This window comes from Typha latifolia, chromosome 1 (assembly GCF_019914945.1).
Source record: "Typha latifolia isolate L0001 chromosome 1, TyphaL0001v2, whole genome shotgun sequence".
NCBI lineage: Eukaryota > Viridiplantae > Streptophyta > Magnoliopsida > Poales > Typhaceae > Typha > Typha latifolia.
In genome coordinates this window covers 24130574-24146331 of record NC_133086.1, presented here as the reverse complement: position 1 = coordinate 24146331, position 15758 = coordinate 24130574, and the positions used below count along the sequence as shown (strand labels likewise).

Below are 15758 nucleotides of genomic sequence, written 5' to 3'. Positions count from 1 at the left end.
ACTCGAAAGAGAGAAGATTAATATTTTTACAATTACAATTAATCCGCCTCCTCTCTCTCTCTCTCTCTCTCTCTCTCTCTCTCTCTCTCTCTCTCAGTGAACCACCCCCCTTCCCCCCCACCCCCCACACCCACCTCTCCGTTCTTAACAATTCATATATATATATACCATCTTAGTAGCAAGGGCCGGTCCGCACTTTGTTCTCTCCTCTCTGTCTGTCTATTCCTAGCTTTTGTAGCTATTCATTTGCAAAGGGGGAAGGTGACGGCGACGGGAGGGCTTTACAGTGGGGTAATTACTTAATACGTTTGTGTGGCGTTTTACTGAAGGGAGGAAGATTAGCCACGGACAGAGCTAATAAGAGAGAAAGTCCAAAAAGGGAAAGGAGGAAGCGAAGCTAACAAGGAAAGAGACAAAGAGGAGAGTTATTAAGAATAGGGGGAAAGTTGCTCTCTTTCTTCAATCTCCCTGGCCATCCAAGTTCTTCCGCACCTCAGCGACTCCGGTTCTTGGCTGGCTAATCTGAAGATGGCCGCGGCGGAGGGGGAGAAGAAGAAGTCGCCTGTGTCAGATGTGGGAGCGTGGGGGATGAACGTGGTGAGCTCGGTGGGCCTCATCATGACCAACAAGCAGCTCATGTCTCCCGCCGGTTACGCCTTCTCTTTTGGTCCGCAATTCTATCTCTACCTTCTCTCTGCTCTACTCTCGTTTCCTTCATTCGTTACTTTTTTTTTTTAATTACACTTAACCCCTCCTTCTGGCACTGAATTGGTCGTTCACTGTTCCGATGCCCTACAAAGAACGTCATACATACACCTCCGATCCACGAGTTCCTTACATTTATTGTTGCTATCAGTAGTAGTACTAGGAGGAGGATTCTTGATCTGAAGCCTCGATCTCGATTGACATCAGTATGCCCCTCCTCTCTTTCTTCCATCCTCTTTCTTCTTAGATCCGTCGTAACAGTCCTCGGTTTCTCCCTCCGAATCAAACCAAATAGGATTCTACTCCACTACCGATCTTTCTGGCATCGGCCGCTCCTCCATGCCCTTTTCCTTCCTCGCCTCATTTTCTTGCATCTTCCTCATGTAGACATGCTTGGTATTGGTATTAATCCGCTGCCCACTGACATTCTTTTCTTCAGCATCACCCAATTCCTCCATGGAAGAATAATCAGTCTCGCCTGCTTTCGTATGCACTGGACAGTCTTACAACATTTTTGTGGTTTGCCAAGTTTATCTGGACTACTGTGCATGTTTGATTTTACTATCCTTCCAATAAATGTCTAACCTCAGCCTTGTAATTTTCAGCAACAACGCTAACTGGGTTCCACTTTTCGGTTACTGCACTGGTCGGGCTGGTCTCTAATGCAACTGGCTATTCTACGTCAAAGCATGTTCCCCTATGGGAGCTACTCTGGTTCTCTGTTGTTGCCAATACATCCATTACTGGCATGAACTTGAGCCTTATGCTCAACTCTGTTGGATTCTATCAGGTATTTTTTGAAATCTCAGCTATTCCTCTCTTTTTTCGGACTTGCACGCAGAGATAGTCATGTTATCTTGTTTTGGCTGTAGATCTCAAAGCTGAGCATGATTCCTGTGGTTTGTGTGATGGAGTGGATCCTTCACAGCAAGCACTACTCTAAAGAAGTGAAAATAGCTGTGGGGGTGGTCGTTGTGGGAGTAGGCGTCTGTACAGTGACGGATGTGAAAGTTAATTTCAAGGGTTTTTTATGTGCTTGTATAGCAGTATTGTCAACATCCTTGCAACAAATTGTGAGTAACCTCAGATATTGCTCTTTTTCTCTTACAGACAATTATTGTCTCTACATTTGATAAATTCCAAATATTGGCAAAAGTTGATCTGTTAACAGTGAAAGAATAAGTTTATTCTTAAACATTGATCTATGACTGAAGTTGGAAATTGGATCACTCTAAATTATGCCCTTGTAAGGGAGAAAAATAAATGGGAATAGTTACCATCATTAAAGCTCCAACGTTTTTAGTTGGCAGGCTTAGGGTTATCCAGCATGGCCTTGTTGATTGGCAAATTCATGTACATGTTAAGGTTAAGGTACATCGGAAACAGAAGAACAAGGAATTAATCTCTTAAGGAGATCAAGTTCTGTCAGTTATGTTAAATTATGTTGCCTGTTGTTTCTATCAGATATTACTTCCATTTAGCTAGTTCAAAAGCTTGCCTATATGGATTTGTAAAGTTTTCATAAATTGCTTGTGTATTTCATACTTCTATCACAAAAGGTCATACTTCTATGTTTTTTTTTTTCCTTTTATCTATATATGACCAAAAAGTCAGGCTTACCTTCTTGATATGATTCTCACCCGTATCTTTGCCAACTCCAACAAATCAGTTTAAGATCAGTGAAGTTACAATAGTGCATTCAATAGGCAATTGCGATCTGCTCATTGCTGACTTCTTTAAATTTGAGTGTCAACAAATACATGGAGATAATATAACACAGATGCTGTAGGAATGAGGACACGGGTGCACAAAAAAACCATCTTAATATGTTGGAGAAATGTTTTGACTACAAAATCACACGATCTTGATTATGTTTAGGTGAAAGATTCTGTATAATGTAGATGTTATTGACTAATTATTCACTTGAAATTAGTTGTGCACACAGAACTGAAGCCTAGTAAATCTGAGAATGGACTACAATTCTACTAAGGTCCGATGAATGTCCTTTTAGGATTGTTAGCCTTTTTCCCTTGTTGAAACTTTAACATCCAAATTGTCTAAAAAAAATTAAGGTAAATTAGAAATAGCCTGATTAGGATCATTTAAAAAGAATTGATACGCATATTAGCACTAGAAGGTACAGCTCTTCCTATTGAAATGCTAGTTGTTTCCTTGAATATTAAATTCATTTGTGCTCTAGGAGGAGCTTTGTACACTCGCATAGATTTGAAGGCAATGACTAGATGAATGCGGTTCTCATCACCTGATCATAATTTGGAAATAATATGCCAAGATCTTACTTCCTATGCTTACGCATTATGCATGTATATTTTTGTTTTGGGAGGGATTGAGTACTATCATACTGGTTTCATTTATATTGATGTTACCTTTCGTCATGAAATATTTGAAATTCTCATTTAAGTTGGTTAAAATTAGAAAAGTTATATCGGTGATGTTATTTTTTTATCATTAAGCAGGTAAGTAGGCATGCGTTAGAAACTTAGCATATGCTTATGAGTTTATCAGTGTTTTCCCTGGGAAATTTTTGATGTATAACCTACTACTTTCTAAAGAGGTGTAGATTTGTGGTTTCATTCAAATAAATATTGTACGCACCTGTAGCCCGTAGGTTGTGTGTAGCATTTCATAGAGTGGTTATATTCTGATAACCTAAAGCAGGTGAGTAATTTTCTTTGTTCTTTAAGTATGTTCAAAGCTTTACTGCATGGAGCAGGTAAGACTTGCATTGATATACACCATCTAGATAGCATTGAATTATCTATTACTGCAAAGCTTTGGTAACTTGCTCAATAGTAGTAAGGACAGAAGGAAGCAGAATAGCACTTATCATTCCATTAAAAGTGTAATTCCACAGGTCTATTATATTCATTTTAACATTGTTTGGGCTTTCAATGCATGGAGCCAGCCATCTACGAAATTCTCTGCAAGAAAAAAAAAATTGCTGAGTAGAGGTGGTTAAAAATCAGACTTAAATGTTAGGTTGATGCTATGAATAATAGATTTTTGACATCAGTCAGAGCTTTTGATGGTTTTCTTGGTTCATTATGACCCATATGTGGATTTCTACTCTTTTCTTCAGTCAATCGGGTCCTTGCAGAAGAAGTATTCCATTGGCTCTTTTGAACTTTTAAGTAAGACTGCTCCAATACAAGCTGTCTCTCTTCTGCTTCTTGGTCCTTTCATAGATTACTACCTGAATGGCAAATCTCTAATGAAGTACAATTTCTCCTCCGGCGCCATTGTAAGTCTCCTCTCCACTTTTATCTGTTGCAATCTTTTACTTGTCGAAAGGGCAGAAATGATGGTTACAAAATATTTTGCAGATCTTCATACTCCTCTCGTGTTTGCTTGCTGTATTTTGCAACATAAGTCAGTACCTCTGCATTGGCCGTTTCTCAGCAGTCTCCTTCCAGGTCCTCGGTCATATGAAAACTGTTTGTGTGCTTACACTTGGTTGGCTACTATTTGATTCGGAGATGACTTTGAAAAATATATTGGGAATGGTGCTTGCTGTGGTTGGCATGATTGTCTATAGCTGGGCTATAGAGGTGGAGAAAGCAAATGCTAGGAATATACTTAGCAAAACTAGCTTGACCGAAGAGGAAATTCGTCTTCTGAAGGATGGAGAGGAAAAAGCTCCTTTGAAGGATGTGGAGCTTGGAGAAACCAAGGGTTAGTTGCATCATTTATTTTCATCACTTCCTGAAGCATGTAATATCCACAAAGGCCCGCCTGGTTGAATATGCACCTGCTATGTTTAAACAATGCTAGGAGAGGTCTCAACTCATCACATGGAAGTTGGTCTTTCCTTTCCTTTTCTTTTATTTTTTTGTTTTCTTTTTCATTATTTTCCTATTAAAATGGTACCCATCATTGGATAGATGCCTCTGTCGAGCACAAGATATGTTATGCTTGTGATATTTCGTCAAACAAAGCCATTACCTCGTTTATGGAAAAGATGTTTATTATTCTGTTAATTCATAATCTGAAACATCTCACTTAATTAGGTTGCAAGGACCAAGATAACTGTATCGGGTGTGCCTTGACCCCGGAGTACTTGCAACATTGAATGCAAAGCTGAAGATCTAATAACTCCGCACACTGCAGATAGCAGCAGTTCAGCGCTACCTGCTTTTTCGTTTCCTCGGTGATATTCCCTTTCTTTTTTCGTTCGTCTCTCCATGTGCGTAGGGGTGGCAATCGGGTCGAGTTAAGCGGGTTCAAGTCGGGTCAGATTCAGGTCGGATCAATTTTACTCTAATACGAACACGACCCGATTAATAAACGGGTTGTATTTATTAGACACGAACACGACCCGTCTAACCCGTTTAATAAACGGGTCGTGTTAACACGACTCGATCTGTCTAACCCTATTTGGTGCACTAGAAGCACTAAAGGTTCTAGCTAATATGGAGTTCGATGTATGTTCCAAGGACCGCCTGCGCTTTGAGTTCTTTCTATTGTATCGAAATGCAAAGTTTCTGCTTCCAGCTGGTAATGTATTGATGGCTTCAACATCGACTCCAACATGTTTGGCTATTTTAGAGGAAATATTGTCAACCTTGATCAACTCGATTAAAAGCCGGATTATTGTGTCGGGTTATCGGGTCAGGTCAAGATTTGCCACCCCTATGTGCGCGTTTTATTAAGCGCCGGAAATCACGTATTAAGCTTAGATGAACGTCATCTGAGTTTTGGTGGCCCGAGAGGAAGAGGGAAATAAAGCAACTGGAAATTTATAGAGAATTTACTTTTTAATAAAAACTTCAGAGAGTGAGATTAAAATTGTGACTTTTTTTTAATTTTACTTCTTATTATATGGTTGAGAAAAATAAATATAGAAGTTAGAGCTTCAAAACAAAATAAAAGGATTTGTTTACATTTATACCGTCCAAAATTTTCTATTTGTATTCATACTCTTTTAAATTTTATATGTATCCTTAAAACTAATAGTTTTTACATGAATACTCTTGAGTTACTTTTTAACAAATATAAGTTAAAATCTTTAGTAATATAAAAGATATAAATATCATTTATTGAAATCATTGCGTAAAAATGAAGTCAGAACTTCAAAACAAAATAAAAAGGATTTGTTTGCATTTATGCCCGTCCAAATTTTCCTATTTGTGTTCATTCTTTTTAAAATTTTATATTTATATGTGTATCCTCAATAATAATAATTTTTTACCTGAATACTCTTTAAATTACTTTTTAATAAATATAAGTTAAAATCTTTAGTAATATAAAAAAAAATTATAAATATCAAAGCAATGTGTAAAAATGAAAGAAGAATAATTTTATCCTTTTGTATTCAAAGTGATAAATTTAAACGTTAATTAGGTTTGAAGACTATTCATAAAAATAAAATAAAAAACAATGGTTTTAAAAGAGGTAAGTATAATATTAATTTTAGAAAGGTATACATGTAGATAAAATATTTTTAAAAGAAAAAAATTGAAATAAAATAATATGGGTTGAGATATAAAATCTTGGAATATATTTTACCGCTATGTTTTCTTATATAAAATCACATTACTTCTGTATAATATTTTTAATCAAACTAATCTCTATATAAAGACTATAAAGTGTAAGTTTATGTCCAAATTAATTGAACCCGCTCAAATTTTCAGAATGACCAAAAATAACCGGTCAATTTATGTAATGAGATCACCAAAAAGTCTAAATTATCATTTTCCCTGGTCAATTTATCTAACGAATATAATAGAAATATTTTGGTAATTTGAGAGTTAAATTCTAATCATTTTATTTTAGTATAAATATGGAGACCCAATTAAAAAATATATAACAATATGGAGAGGTAAATAATTTTATACATAGGTAATAGGAGTAAATTGCATTTAACTCGTTGTATTTATTTGGTTGAATTATTTGCTCTCTTCAATAAAAGAAAAAATGCTCTCAGAAATTGACACTCTCTCTCTCTCTCTCTCTCTCTCTCTCTCTCTCTCTCTCTCTCGGCACACGTCTGGTTTGTTAAAAACTAGCCAGTTCTTTGATCCAAGGCTAAGGGGACCGAGACAAGATTTATTTGGGTTCTGTTTGATCCCTCCTCTCGTTGTTTCGCACATCAGATCAGATCTGATCGAATCAGAAGATGGCTTCGGAGGAGGAGGATGGAGGTGGTGGTGATGGGTCGTCTTTGTTCGAAGGTATGGTCCTCTTCTGCCCCTCTGAGGAAGCCCCGCCATCACCACCACCTCCTCCTATTCCTACCGCCGCTGCTTCGACGTCCCTCTCCCGACCCCTCGATGAGGACCTCTTCTCCGATCTCTCCCTCCAGATCTACACCGATCCCCTTCCCCCCGCCTCCGATGCGACCCCTCCCCCTTCTCGCCAGCTCTCACGCAAGAAGAAGAGAGCCGTCCGTATCGGATATGGCCGTGATGCAGCCGTGGCCGCCGCTCCTCCGGATGAGCCCCATTTCCCCTCCTCCTTTCCTGCTCCATTGTCGCCGCAGCTGCTTCCTCCAGCAGAACCCAGCCCGCAGCCGGCACATGACTCGCCGCCGCCTCCTCCCCACCTTACTAATTTACGATCCGATCCTCAACCAGAAGAAGAGGCTGAAGTCGGGGGCGGCGAATCCGATGCAATCCTACAAGAAGACATTAAGGTGGAAGAAGAAGAAAAAGAAGAGAAAGTTCTTTCAGCAGCTGTTCCGTCTCAGATGCAAGACTCGTGTGGTCCCATCGAGGAGAGGTTGGCTCTGATTAGAGCTCGCATATCCCAAAAGTTCGAATCGATCCGGCAGAGGGCTGCATCTGTGACCGCAGAGAGGAAAGAACTGGGAAGGAGGAGGAGGAAGGTTGCAGAGGATGTCAATTCTGCATCGGCTAGGTACAAGGAGCTGGAGAGGGAGTTGGAGAAGGCATGCGAGGCGGAGGACTTCGATAAAGCTGAGAGGGTAAGTGAGAGCCTTGCGGCAGTGGAGAAGGATAAGGACAATCTCCTCGCAGTATTGAGACAAGCTGACCTGGACTGTGATTCTGTGGATTCAAAGATGCAGGAGGTGCTCGAATTGCAGATTGCAGCAGAGGAGGAAGCTGTCACCTTGCTAGAACAGTTTGCAAAGGTAAGGCATCTGCAAGATCTCCATATAATTATAAGACTAGGCTACTGTTAGTCTCTGGCATCTCCTTTCCCAAATAAAAATTTGGATTCATCAAGTTTTCCGCCATAAAGACACAAAGTCTTCCATATATTTTAAAGATTTTCGATATGAAGAAAAGCACAAAAGAGGCAGTAAAGTGAGGTGCACAACCGGGCATGACCTAGAACCATGCAGTGGTGAAGGTGTGATTTCAATAAAGTAGGAAACAAGTTTTGACTGTTAAAATAATTGGAGTGTAAAATACTTGGATGTCCTAGATGCAAACGATAGTATCATCTTTTCGAGAAGCTATTCTGTTGATGCAGCCAATAGTGCAAGTATTTAAAAATTTTAGATGTTCACTAGATCTAGTACACTAGCTGTCAGCGATCAGTAAAAACTTTCATTGAATTCCAACCTTGGCAAGAGCATTGAAGTCTTGCTGATTAGAAATATGAAGTAAGCTCTCTGTCGAGTCGAACAGATATAAGTCAATTACCTAGGAATGCTCAGAAAAGCGCTCTCATGCCCCTGTTCATTTGACTGCATTTTTGTTTGGCTGAACATTGAGAACTGGTAGGATATATAGGCCAGAAATGGCACTCATCCAACCCCCCTCCCCCCCTCTCCCCACCTTTTTTTTTTTCCTTTTTTCTAGTTCTATGTTCCTGGCAATGAGATTAGTGAAAAATTTAACCATTTTTCTCAGGATGCAGCTGATTTTGCAGATTTAGTGATTAAGAATGCAGAAGAAGTATTTTCTAAAGAATTGGAAGGATGGCAAACATCAATGGAAATATTGGAAATTAAGAAACTAGAGATGGAAATTGAATCACAATTAGTTTGTGAAGCACATTCAGGATTGGAAGAGGCTATAGAGCACTTGGTTGAAGATGATAGGAGAGAAAAGTATATGCTAAAGAGCAAAGGGGATATTCTAGCAAAAGAATTGGGTGAGCTGCTAGAATTAGTCAGGCTGAAAGAAGCTGAAATCGCTGAAAATGATTCTCAAATCCAAGAAGTTCAAAAAAGAATTTCTGGTGTGGTTGCAGAATTCCATATGACCCAATCAAGTATTGACATGAAACGCGACAACTTGCAAGCAGCTCAATCCGAGATGGCATCAGAGAATGCAGCATTGGTCATGAAAAGGAAGGAAATCGATGATTTTGTTTCTGTAGCAGAACAGAAAAGGTCAAAGTTGATGGAACTTGCAAATGTTTCTTCAGATGAAGCAAAATCATGTCAGAATTTTGTTGAATTGCGGAGAAGTTTGGCATCTTCTATTGTGAAGTCAAGGCAGGATAGAGTGAAGTTTGTGAAGACAGAAGAGAAAATTTTGGAAGACATCCAAATACTCAGACAGCAAATCTCTGCTGCAAGAACAAGCCTGCAGGTTACTTGCTCATCCCAACATGTTCAACTATGACTTAAAGGAAGTAGTTTATTTGGTGTCAACAAATAGCAGGCTTGGTTACTCGCACACTGATGATAACTAATCGAATTCAGTAGTTGCATGTGAAACATAAAAATGCTTGAAGGAAGAAACAATTGTGTATATATGTTTTCTTCTTTTACCGACACATTAGCAATTCCAGTTGACTAACTTTTGGTTTCTTACAGGAATTATCTTCTACAAGGGCAAGCATGCAGCAAGAAATTGCTTCACTCAAGCAGAGAGTAAGCTTCATTGACAAAAGGGGCCCTGAGCTGGAGGCTGAAAAGAAAGTTGCTGCTGCCGCAAGGAATTTCAAGGAGGCTGGCCGGATAGCTGCTGAGGCAAAGGCACTCAATGTTGAGAAGGAAGATCTACAAAATATATTGGAGAAATCTGCTTTAGACCTACAGAAATTAGAGGAGGAGATTAATGGAACTGCTGACAAGGTACAGGAAAGTGAAGGACTAATTTTGCTCAAAGAAAAGGAGGCAGCTATGGCAAGTTATAAGAGGCTCCAATTAGTTTCTGCTGCTGCTAGAGCTGAGAGAACAGCTGCTCTTGGAATGGGTGACCTTGAAGAATGTGGCGTATTACTTAAAGAGGCTGAAGCTGCAGAATGCAAAGCAAGGGAGCTTCAAGAATCCTATGAATTACAACCAGAGGATGATGGGAGTACCTTGCAGCCTGTTGTTTCCATAGCATTTATCACCAATGTTGCGGGACAGCATTTGGCTGAAATGGTTTCTTCTTTTAATATCCCTTGCAAAAGTTGATCACTAAGCATAGCTTACTGAGACTTGACTGCCTGCTGTTTCGGTGAAACATGGCCATAAAAATTCTTGCCAGAGATGAAACTTTTTAGTCCTGAGAAGTTTTGGAAGTCCGCTGATCTTTGTCCTAAGACATTTTTACATTGTCAGCAGCATTTCTTGACTTTTGCTTCCTCCGTCAGAACATTGGATATTACGTATGAGCAGATCTTGGTATTCCATTTTTAAGGCTGGAGGAAGCCCGAAGTTCTTGTTTTGATAGTCAGTTCGCATGGGTCTTTTGCTTATTATGTGTACATGACCTTTTATTTATTTCTCCTTTTTTCTTCAGTTAATGTTGCACCAAACAATGTGAGCATAACATCATTGGAATAAAATATCCTGGATTCAACCTTCTAATGTGCTTTGGTTTGCTTCTAATTTTTGTCAGAAAGAGGAAAAGACAGTATTCTGATATATGCTGTCTCTGAAGTCTATAATGGTACGCAATTCTCTATTCTATTCCTCGTAGATTAGATGATATCAATTTCATCGAAACAAAAAGTATGCTGTCCGTCTCCTGTGATTATACGTCTTTTGTACCATGGAGGTAATACCTGGTAGCTTACAATATGGAAGATGATTTGCTGCAGGGCTCTAAAAAGTCCTGAGATGCATTTATGGAGATAAATTTTGGAAAGCATATGAAAAGGAAACAGCAGCAGAGACATGAAAATAACGAATTTGGACGTTGAAAATGAAAATTGAGTAAGATTTTTGCAGGTAGGAATGACATAGGGAAAGTACAATTTAGGATATTGATCATCATCATCATCATTCAGCATCCGACAGGGAACCACCTCCTGAAAAGCCTGGTGCGTTCCATTCTCCTCTTCTCATTGCGGCACACAGTATTTGTTCTCTTCTCCGCAGCGCAAATAGCTTTTTTGGAATCCTTCACCTTGAAACGTTTCATTTGATATATGTCTCTGTAGCAAAAAAGAAAAGAAAGGCACTCCGACAATCTAACTTACCTTTGATTTTGTCTTTTGGGCGTGAAGATGGAAAATCTCGCCAGCCCTCCAGGGTCCTCCTACAACTCTGCCGGAGCAGATACTACTGTTCATCTGCTGCTGCTTGTCCGCTACGGCTGGACGAATACACGCATTCTCATCGGTTGGTCTCACAGCAGATGTACTCGCGACGCAGCTATCCTTGTCCAATTGAATGCTTAGCTGCAATACCATGTTATAAGAGCAAGGGTGGAATTGTTGATAATGGAAGGGGAAGGGGAAGTGAAAGTGACGTTAATTTGGTGTGTTCTCACCTGCCGGATTCGGCCCTCGAGCAAGTGGAGGCGGTCCATGAGGTTGCCCTTAATTTGGACTTCATGCAAAGCAGTCGGCAGAGACTTGCGGTGGTGATGTTGACTGGGCCTCTGCTGCAGATCTGCAATGAAATAGCTCTCTGGGAGATGCTCCTTCTCCTCCAGTTGTCTTAACTGTAAGCAGCGGCATCACAGTACCAAGTACATGAGATACATTAGCATATGCAGCCATGCAAGCAGTAAACCAAAAATAAAAATCGGCAGCTATTTTAACAAAAAGAACCAGGATGAAAGAACTTCGGTGACGAGAGAAGGGCACGAAGAATCTTATACTACTAGATTAAGAAACGCTTTTTGCGGTCGACGACAATAAAAAGGAAGGTGAGAAAATGAGTAGGCATTAGTTATAATGGTGGTGGTTGGCAAGGCACCCGATGGTCTATCTGGTCCAGCCTTCCAATTAAGCTCTCTGTTGGAGGAGGAAGAGCGAGTCGCTTCTCTTGCCCGAGCATAAGATCGTCCATCTAACTTGCTTATCGTTTAGTTTCTATACTGCTGCAGCTGCTTCCTGGATTGCTTGTAGCGAAGATCTTTAATGACTGGGTTAGCAGCACAGCAAAGAGGCGCGATTGAAAGCCCAGGCTGTCAGCTGGGAGCCAAAATCGGGTCATGGACCGAACTGGGTCTCTCATCTGCCTCGCTTTACCTCCGGAGTTCGTTGCAGTCAGAGAGAAAGGTGGGCTGCTTAATTTCCCCAACTGATACGGACACGTGGGGGTACGCCACAACGATGCAGCCTCTATAGTGTTTCCTACTGGTAAATTGGGAGATCTACTGCAAGGTCCCTTTTACTTTTTCTTTATATGCTCAGTTCGGTTCGGTTCGTCCTCCATGATGCATCCCTTCAACTCCAATTCAGCCGCTGGCCTGCAGGCAAGATCTGGATCGCAGGTGCTTTTGGGCCGAGATGATAATTCGGTATGGTTAACATCATATACAAGCCTATTTCCACCACGTCCTCCTCCGTTTTCGTGCGGACCAATTAATGAAAGGGTCGTGGGCCCCAAGGCCCAACCACTGCTTTCCCTTTCCTGTGTTGTCGAGGTTTGTCATCTTGGACGATGCTGTCTTCTCTCTTTCTTTGGCTTCCTTGTTTACTATATCCGTCAAATAGGTTCGTCACTGTGAAGGATTCTGCCATTGAAACATTACTTTAGGCCTTGCGCTTGATTGTGTTATAATATAGATAGATACTGTAATAACTTAGCCTAAAAAGAAAAAGAATGTTGTATAGCAGACGTGGCCGGCCTTGTGTCATGTTGCAGTGGTGCGCATTAGGGGCGTCACACACTCTCAACCGCCGGCCTGATCAACCAAGCTGAGCCATCTAGTTTTAGTGGGCTCGTCGCCGTCACAGCTACAGCGCCAACGCACCCGCCACCTCTCATTCTCTCTCTCTAAATCTCTCTCGATCTCTTTTTTTCCCTCGGCCGGCCTCTCACCTCTCACGTCTCACCTCTCACCTCTCACCTCTTTCCCTCAAACCCCCTCTCTAATTCTCTCCTTAGTTTCTTGCCCTCCCCTTTTCTCCCTCCTTTCCTTCTTCTTCTTCTTCTTCCTTTCCTTCTCTTTTCGTTCTCCTCTCTCTCTCTGCTGCCGGTGACGCCGGGCTCGGCCAAGCATTATAATAAAAAATTCTCTCCTTTTTCTTTTAAATTATTTATTTTATTTATGTTAAATTTAAATAAAATAGTTAATTAGTTTAAGGATATATATACACTCACTAATATGATTATTAGCTAAGTATTTTAGTATAATAATTTATTTAATTATAATTATAAATATTTACATATACATTTATCTATGGTTTAGCCATTGTTTATTAGTTTAATACCTATAGTTTTATTGATAATAATCTTATATTTATATTTATATTTTATATAATTATTTTAGCATCTTATTAGTGTCTACAACTTTATATAAAATGAAATGATAAGCTTGCATATTGTTATTGTATAATAGGATAATAACTATTTTACATATAATTAATAATTAATTAAATAAGAGTAAGTATTAAAAAATAATTATTAATAATATTAAATTTATAATTATATTTTTATAAATCATATATATGGTCGTTGTTGGTTGTATATAAAAAGAAATAAATTATTATATACTTACCGTGTGGGCGTGTTTCTGCCGAATACAAATATTAAATACTACAGGGGTATTATAGACCTTGCGCTCTATTGAGCATTATCCTAAAAGAGGCTGCAACTGATCATACTCATCTACAATAGTGTTAGCAGGGGTGCGAGTGTGCGACAGATATGGTATTATAGCATTATATCTTAGTCTTGCTCATTTAGGTTTCATTAGAATTAGAATATGGATAGGCATGAAACAGATAGTTTCATTAGGGTCACGTGAAAGAATATTTAATTTTGTAATTACTAGAATATTATTTTGAAATTTGTATTTCTAATATGTACAGTGCAGTGCCGTTAACTCGTAGAAGATCCCAATCTAATAGGCAGAGTGCAGAATAAGAGGACAGAGCCCTGATAGAATTAAAAGGTGTCTTCGCAGCTATCAAGTCTATGGCAAGAGCAATGGAGGGTTGGTCTTGATGACAAATTTGTACTCTTTTTCTGAGGGTTGGCCTTTATCAACCAGATAAATAACATTTTGATGTTTTACATTTGTGAAACTAGGTAGGAGCACTTCAACGGATTGATTAGAAGGCCCTTTAACCAGGTTGATAGGAATGGGCCAAAGGTAAATGCAGGTAAGATTGCCAGCAAATGCAGGACTTCCACAAGGATTGGTCAGGCTACTGAATGTTGCACCGGCAATCTACTATGCAATGTAATTAAGATTTGTGTTCTACAAGAACTTATGCTATTGTTATGGCATTTATCCACAACTATAACAGCTCAGAGCCTAGATCCCTTGATCAGAGAACAGACTCATAAAAGAATGTGCACACTATTCTAGAGTGGGCTACTGCGCTGTCATAGTAGTTATGAGGCTGTTAAGCATTCCTTAGACCTTCCATTTTGATAATATATAGTGTTTCAGTGCAGGTCAATGTCATGATCAGCTGCTGCCGTCACTGTTGCATCCCAAATCTTACAAAATACTTTTTGAATTTGCTTAGTAATTTAGGTAGGTAAGACGAAATTATCTTTTCCACTAGCATGTTGTATTTCATTTCGATCTTTCTCCGGGATTGGCTGTAAACAGTACTGTGCAAAATTTTTATAAAAAAAAAGTGATTTTGCCATCTTAGTTATATAATCATGTGCGTTTTAAAAGCACGTGTTGCTTGCTAATTGTCAGTTGCTAGAATTCCTACCCAGCTAACTTGCATGTTCAGACTTGACTATTCATTCATGTTCGTTGTAGTTGGCAAAGCTGCAAGTTGTCAATGATAAATTACGGTTCATTATATGTCACGCATGGACGTGGATGGTGCTGCCATGGCTGAGCTGTGATATCTAAAGAGGTAAAGACAGGCACATGATTGACCACGAGGCATCATATTATCATATATTTCATATATTTGAGTTTTTTTTTACCATTCTAGATATGCCCATTAAACATTGTATACAACTAAGTTATTTTAAAACTTATTTATGGGGATAGATTTCTTTTACTCCATGTGCATAAGAAATATTGGGGTTGTGGCCCGTTGGTAAAAAGAAAAAGTATGAAACTTATTTAAATGCAATGGTCGGTTAGCAGATTTAAAATAGTCAAAAAAGAAAAAACTCTATCGCACTGTCTCGTGGAGTTGATCTTTTACTATGCTTTGATGTTTGCTGATGCATGCAGGTAATTGGAGAGCAACGTGGTACAGAATTTGTTAGATCTGGCGTAAAAGTTTTTCCCAATATGTACCATCAAAGTGAAATATTGGCCTACTGTATATTGTCAACTCAGAATTCAGACGAAATATGCTGCCCCACCCACCATGCTTATGCAGCTGTCGGACTGTCGTGAGAACATATGTATAATATATATGAAGAGAAATGGATGCCTTACCTTGTCAATTTTCATCAAATATGATCATGACCGACGGTGCTATTGGGCATGCATGTAGATGCGCCCTTCGCATGGATGCGTCATGCGTGTAATCTGTACATCAACCAACCGACCAGCCAGGAGGATTTAAAAATAAAATAAAAAAGAAAGGCCACATCATCTGCTCTCTCTCTCTCTCTCTCTCTCTCTACATATATAAATATGGCTGTGGAATGGAATCTAAGCATTTATTTTATTTTCTGAATTATAGCCTTGAACATGGACCGCTATCGTCGTGAGGTTTGCTTTTTCTTACAGTAGCTACGTTGTCGTTCGCTCTCTCGCTCGCTCTTTCCGTATAATTTAATATCTCGAATCGCATGG

General features: G+C 39.4%; 3 protein-coding genes and 1 long non-coding RNA gene across 5 annotated transcripts; 3 read left to right on the top strand and 1 right to left on the bottom strand.

The window, feature by feature from the left end:
- Positions 1-187: 187 nt before the first annotated feature.
- LOC140796209 (UDP-rhamnose/UDP-galactose transporter 2-like) lies at positions 188-4703 on the top strand. Its single transcript, XM_073149133.1, has 5 exons — positions 188-667; positions 1311-1495; positions 1578-1778; positions 3806-3967; positions 4050-4703. The coding sequence occupies exons 1-5, from the start codon at positions 529-531 to the stop codon at positions 4401-4403; spliced, it is 1041 nt and encodes a 346-aa protein (XP_073005234.1). The 5' UTR covers positions 188-528; the 3' UTR covers positions 4404-4703.
- Positions 4704-6576: 1873 nt separating this feature from the next.
- Positions 6577-10441, top strand: LOC140787954 (uncharacterized). The gene is made up of 3 exons (XM_073137000.1): positions 6577-7816; positions 8544-9230; positions 9458-10441. Exons 1-3 carry the CDS (start codon positions 6842-6844, stop codon positions 10043-10045), a joined length of 2250 nt encoding a protein of 749 aa, XP_072993101.1. The 5' UTR covers positions 6577-6841; the 3' UTR covers positions 10046-10441.
- Positions 10442-10757: 316 nt separating this feature from the next.
- LOC140787964 (uncharacterized) lies at positions 10758-12623 on the bottom strand. Of its 2 annotated transcripts, none has more exons than XM_073137012.1 (4): positions 11780-12623; positions 11349-11522; positions 11056-11256; positions 10758-10982 (listed from the first exon to the last, which is right to left on the bottom strand). In XM_073137012.1, the coding sequence occupies exons 1-4, from the start codon at positions 11870-11872 to the stop codon at positions 10860-10862; spliced, it is 591 nt and encodes a 196-aa protein (XP_072993113.1). In that variant the 5' UTR covers positions 11873-12623; the 3' UTR covers positions 10758-10859. The 2 variants fall into 2 exon arrangements, with proteins under 2 accessions (XP_072993113.1, XP_072993121.1); XM_073137020.1 differs by having other exon boundaries at positions 10758-10976.
- LOC140787974 (uncharacterized) lies at positions 12315-14444 on the top strand. The gene is made up of 3 exons (XR_012108938.1): positions 12315-12452; positions 13843-13967; positions 14063-14444. It is a non-coding gene; the product is annotated as an uncharacterized lncRNA (long non-coding RNA).
- Positions 14445-15758: the final 1314 nt, after the last annotated feature.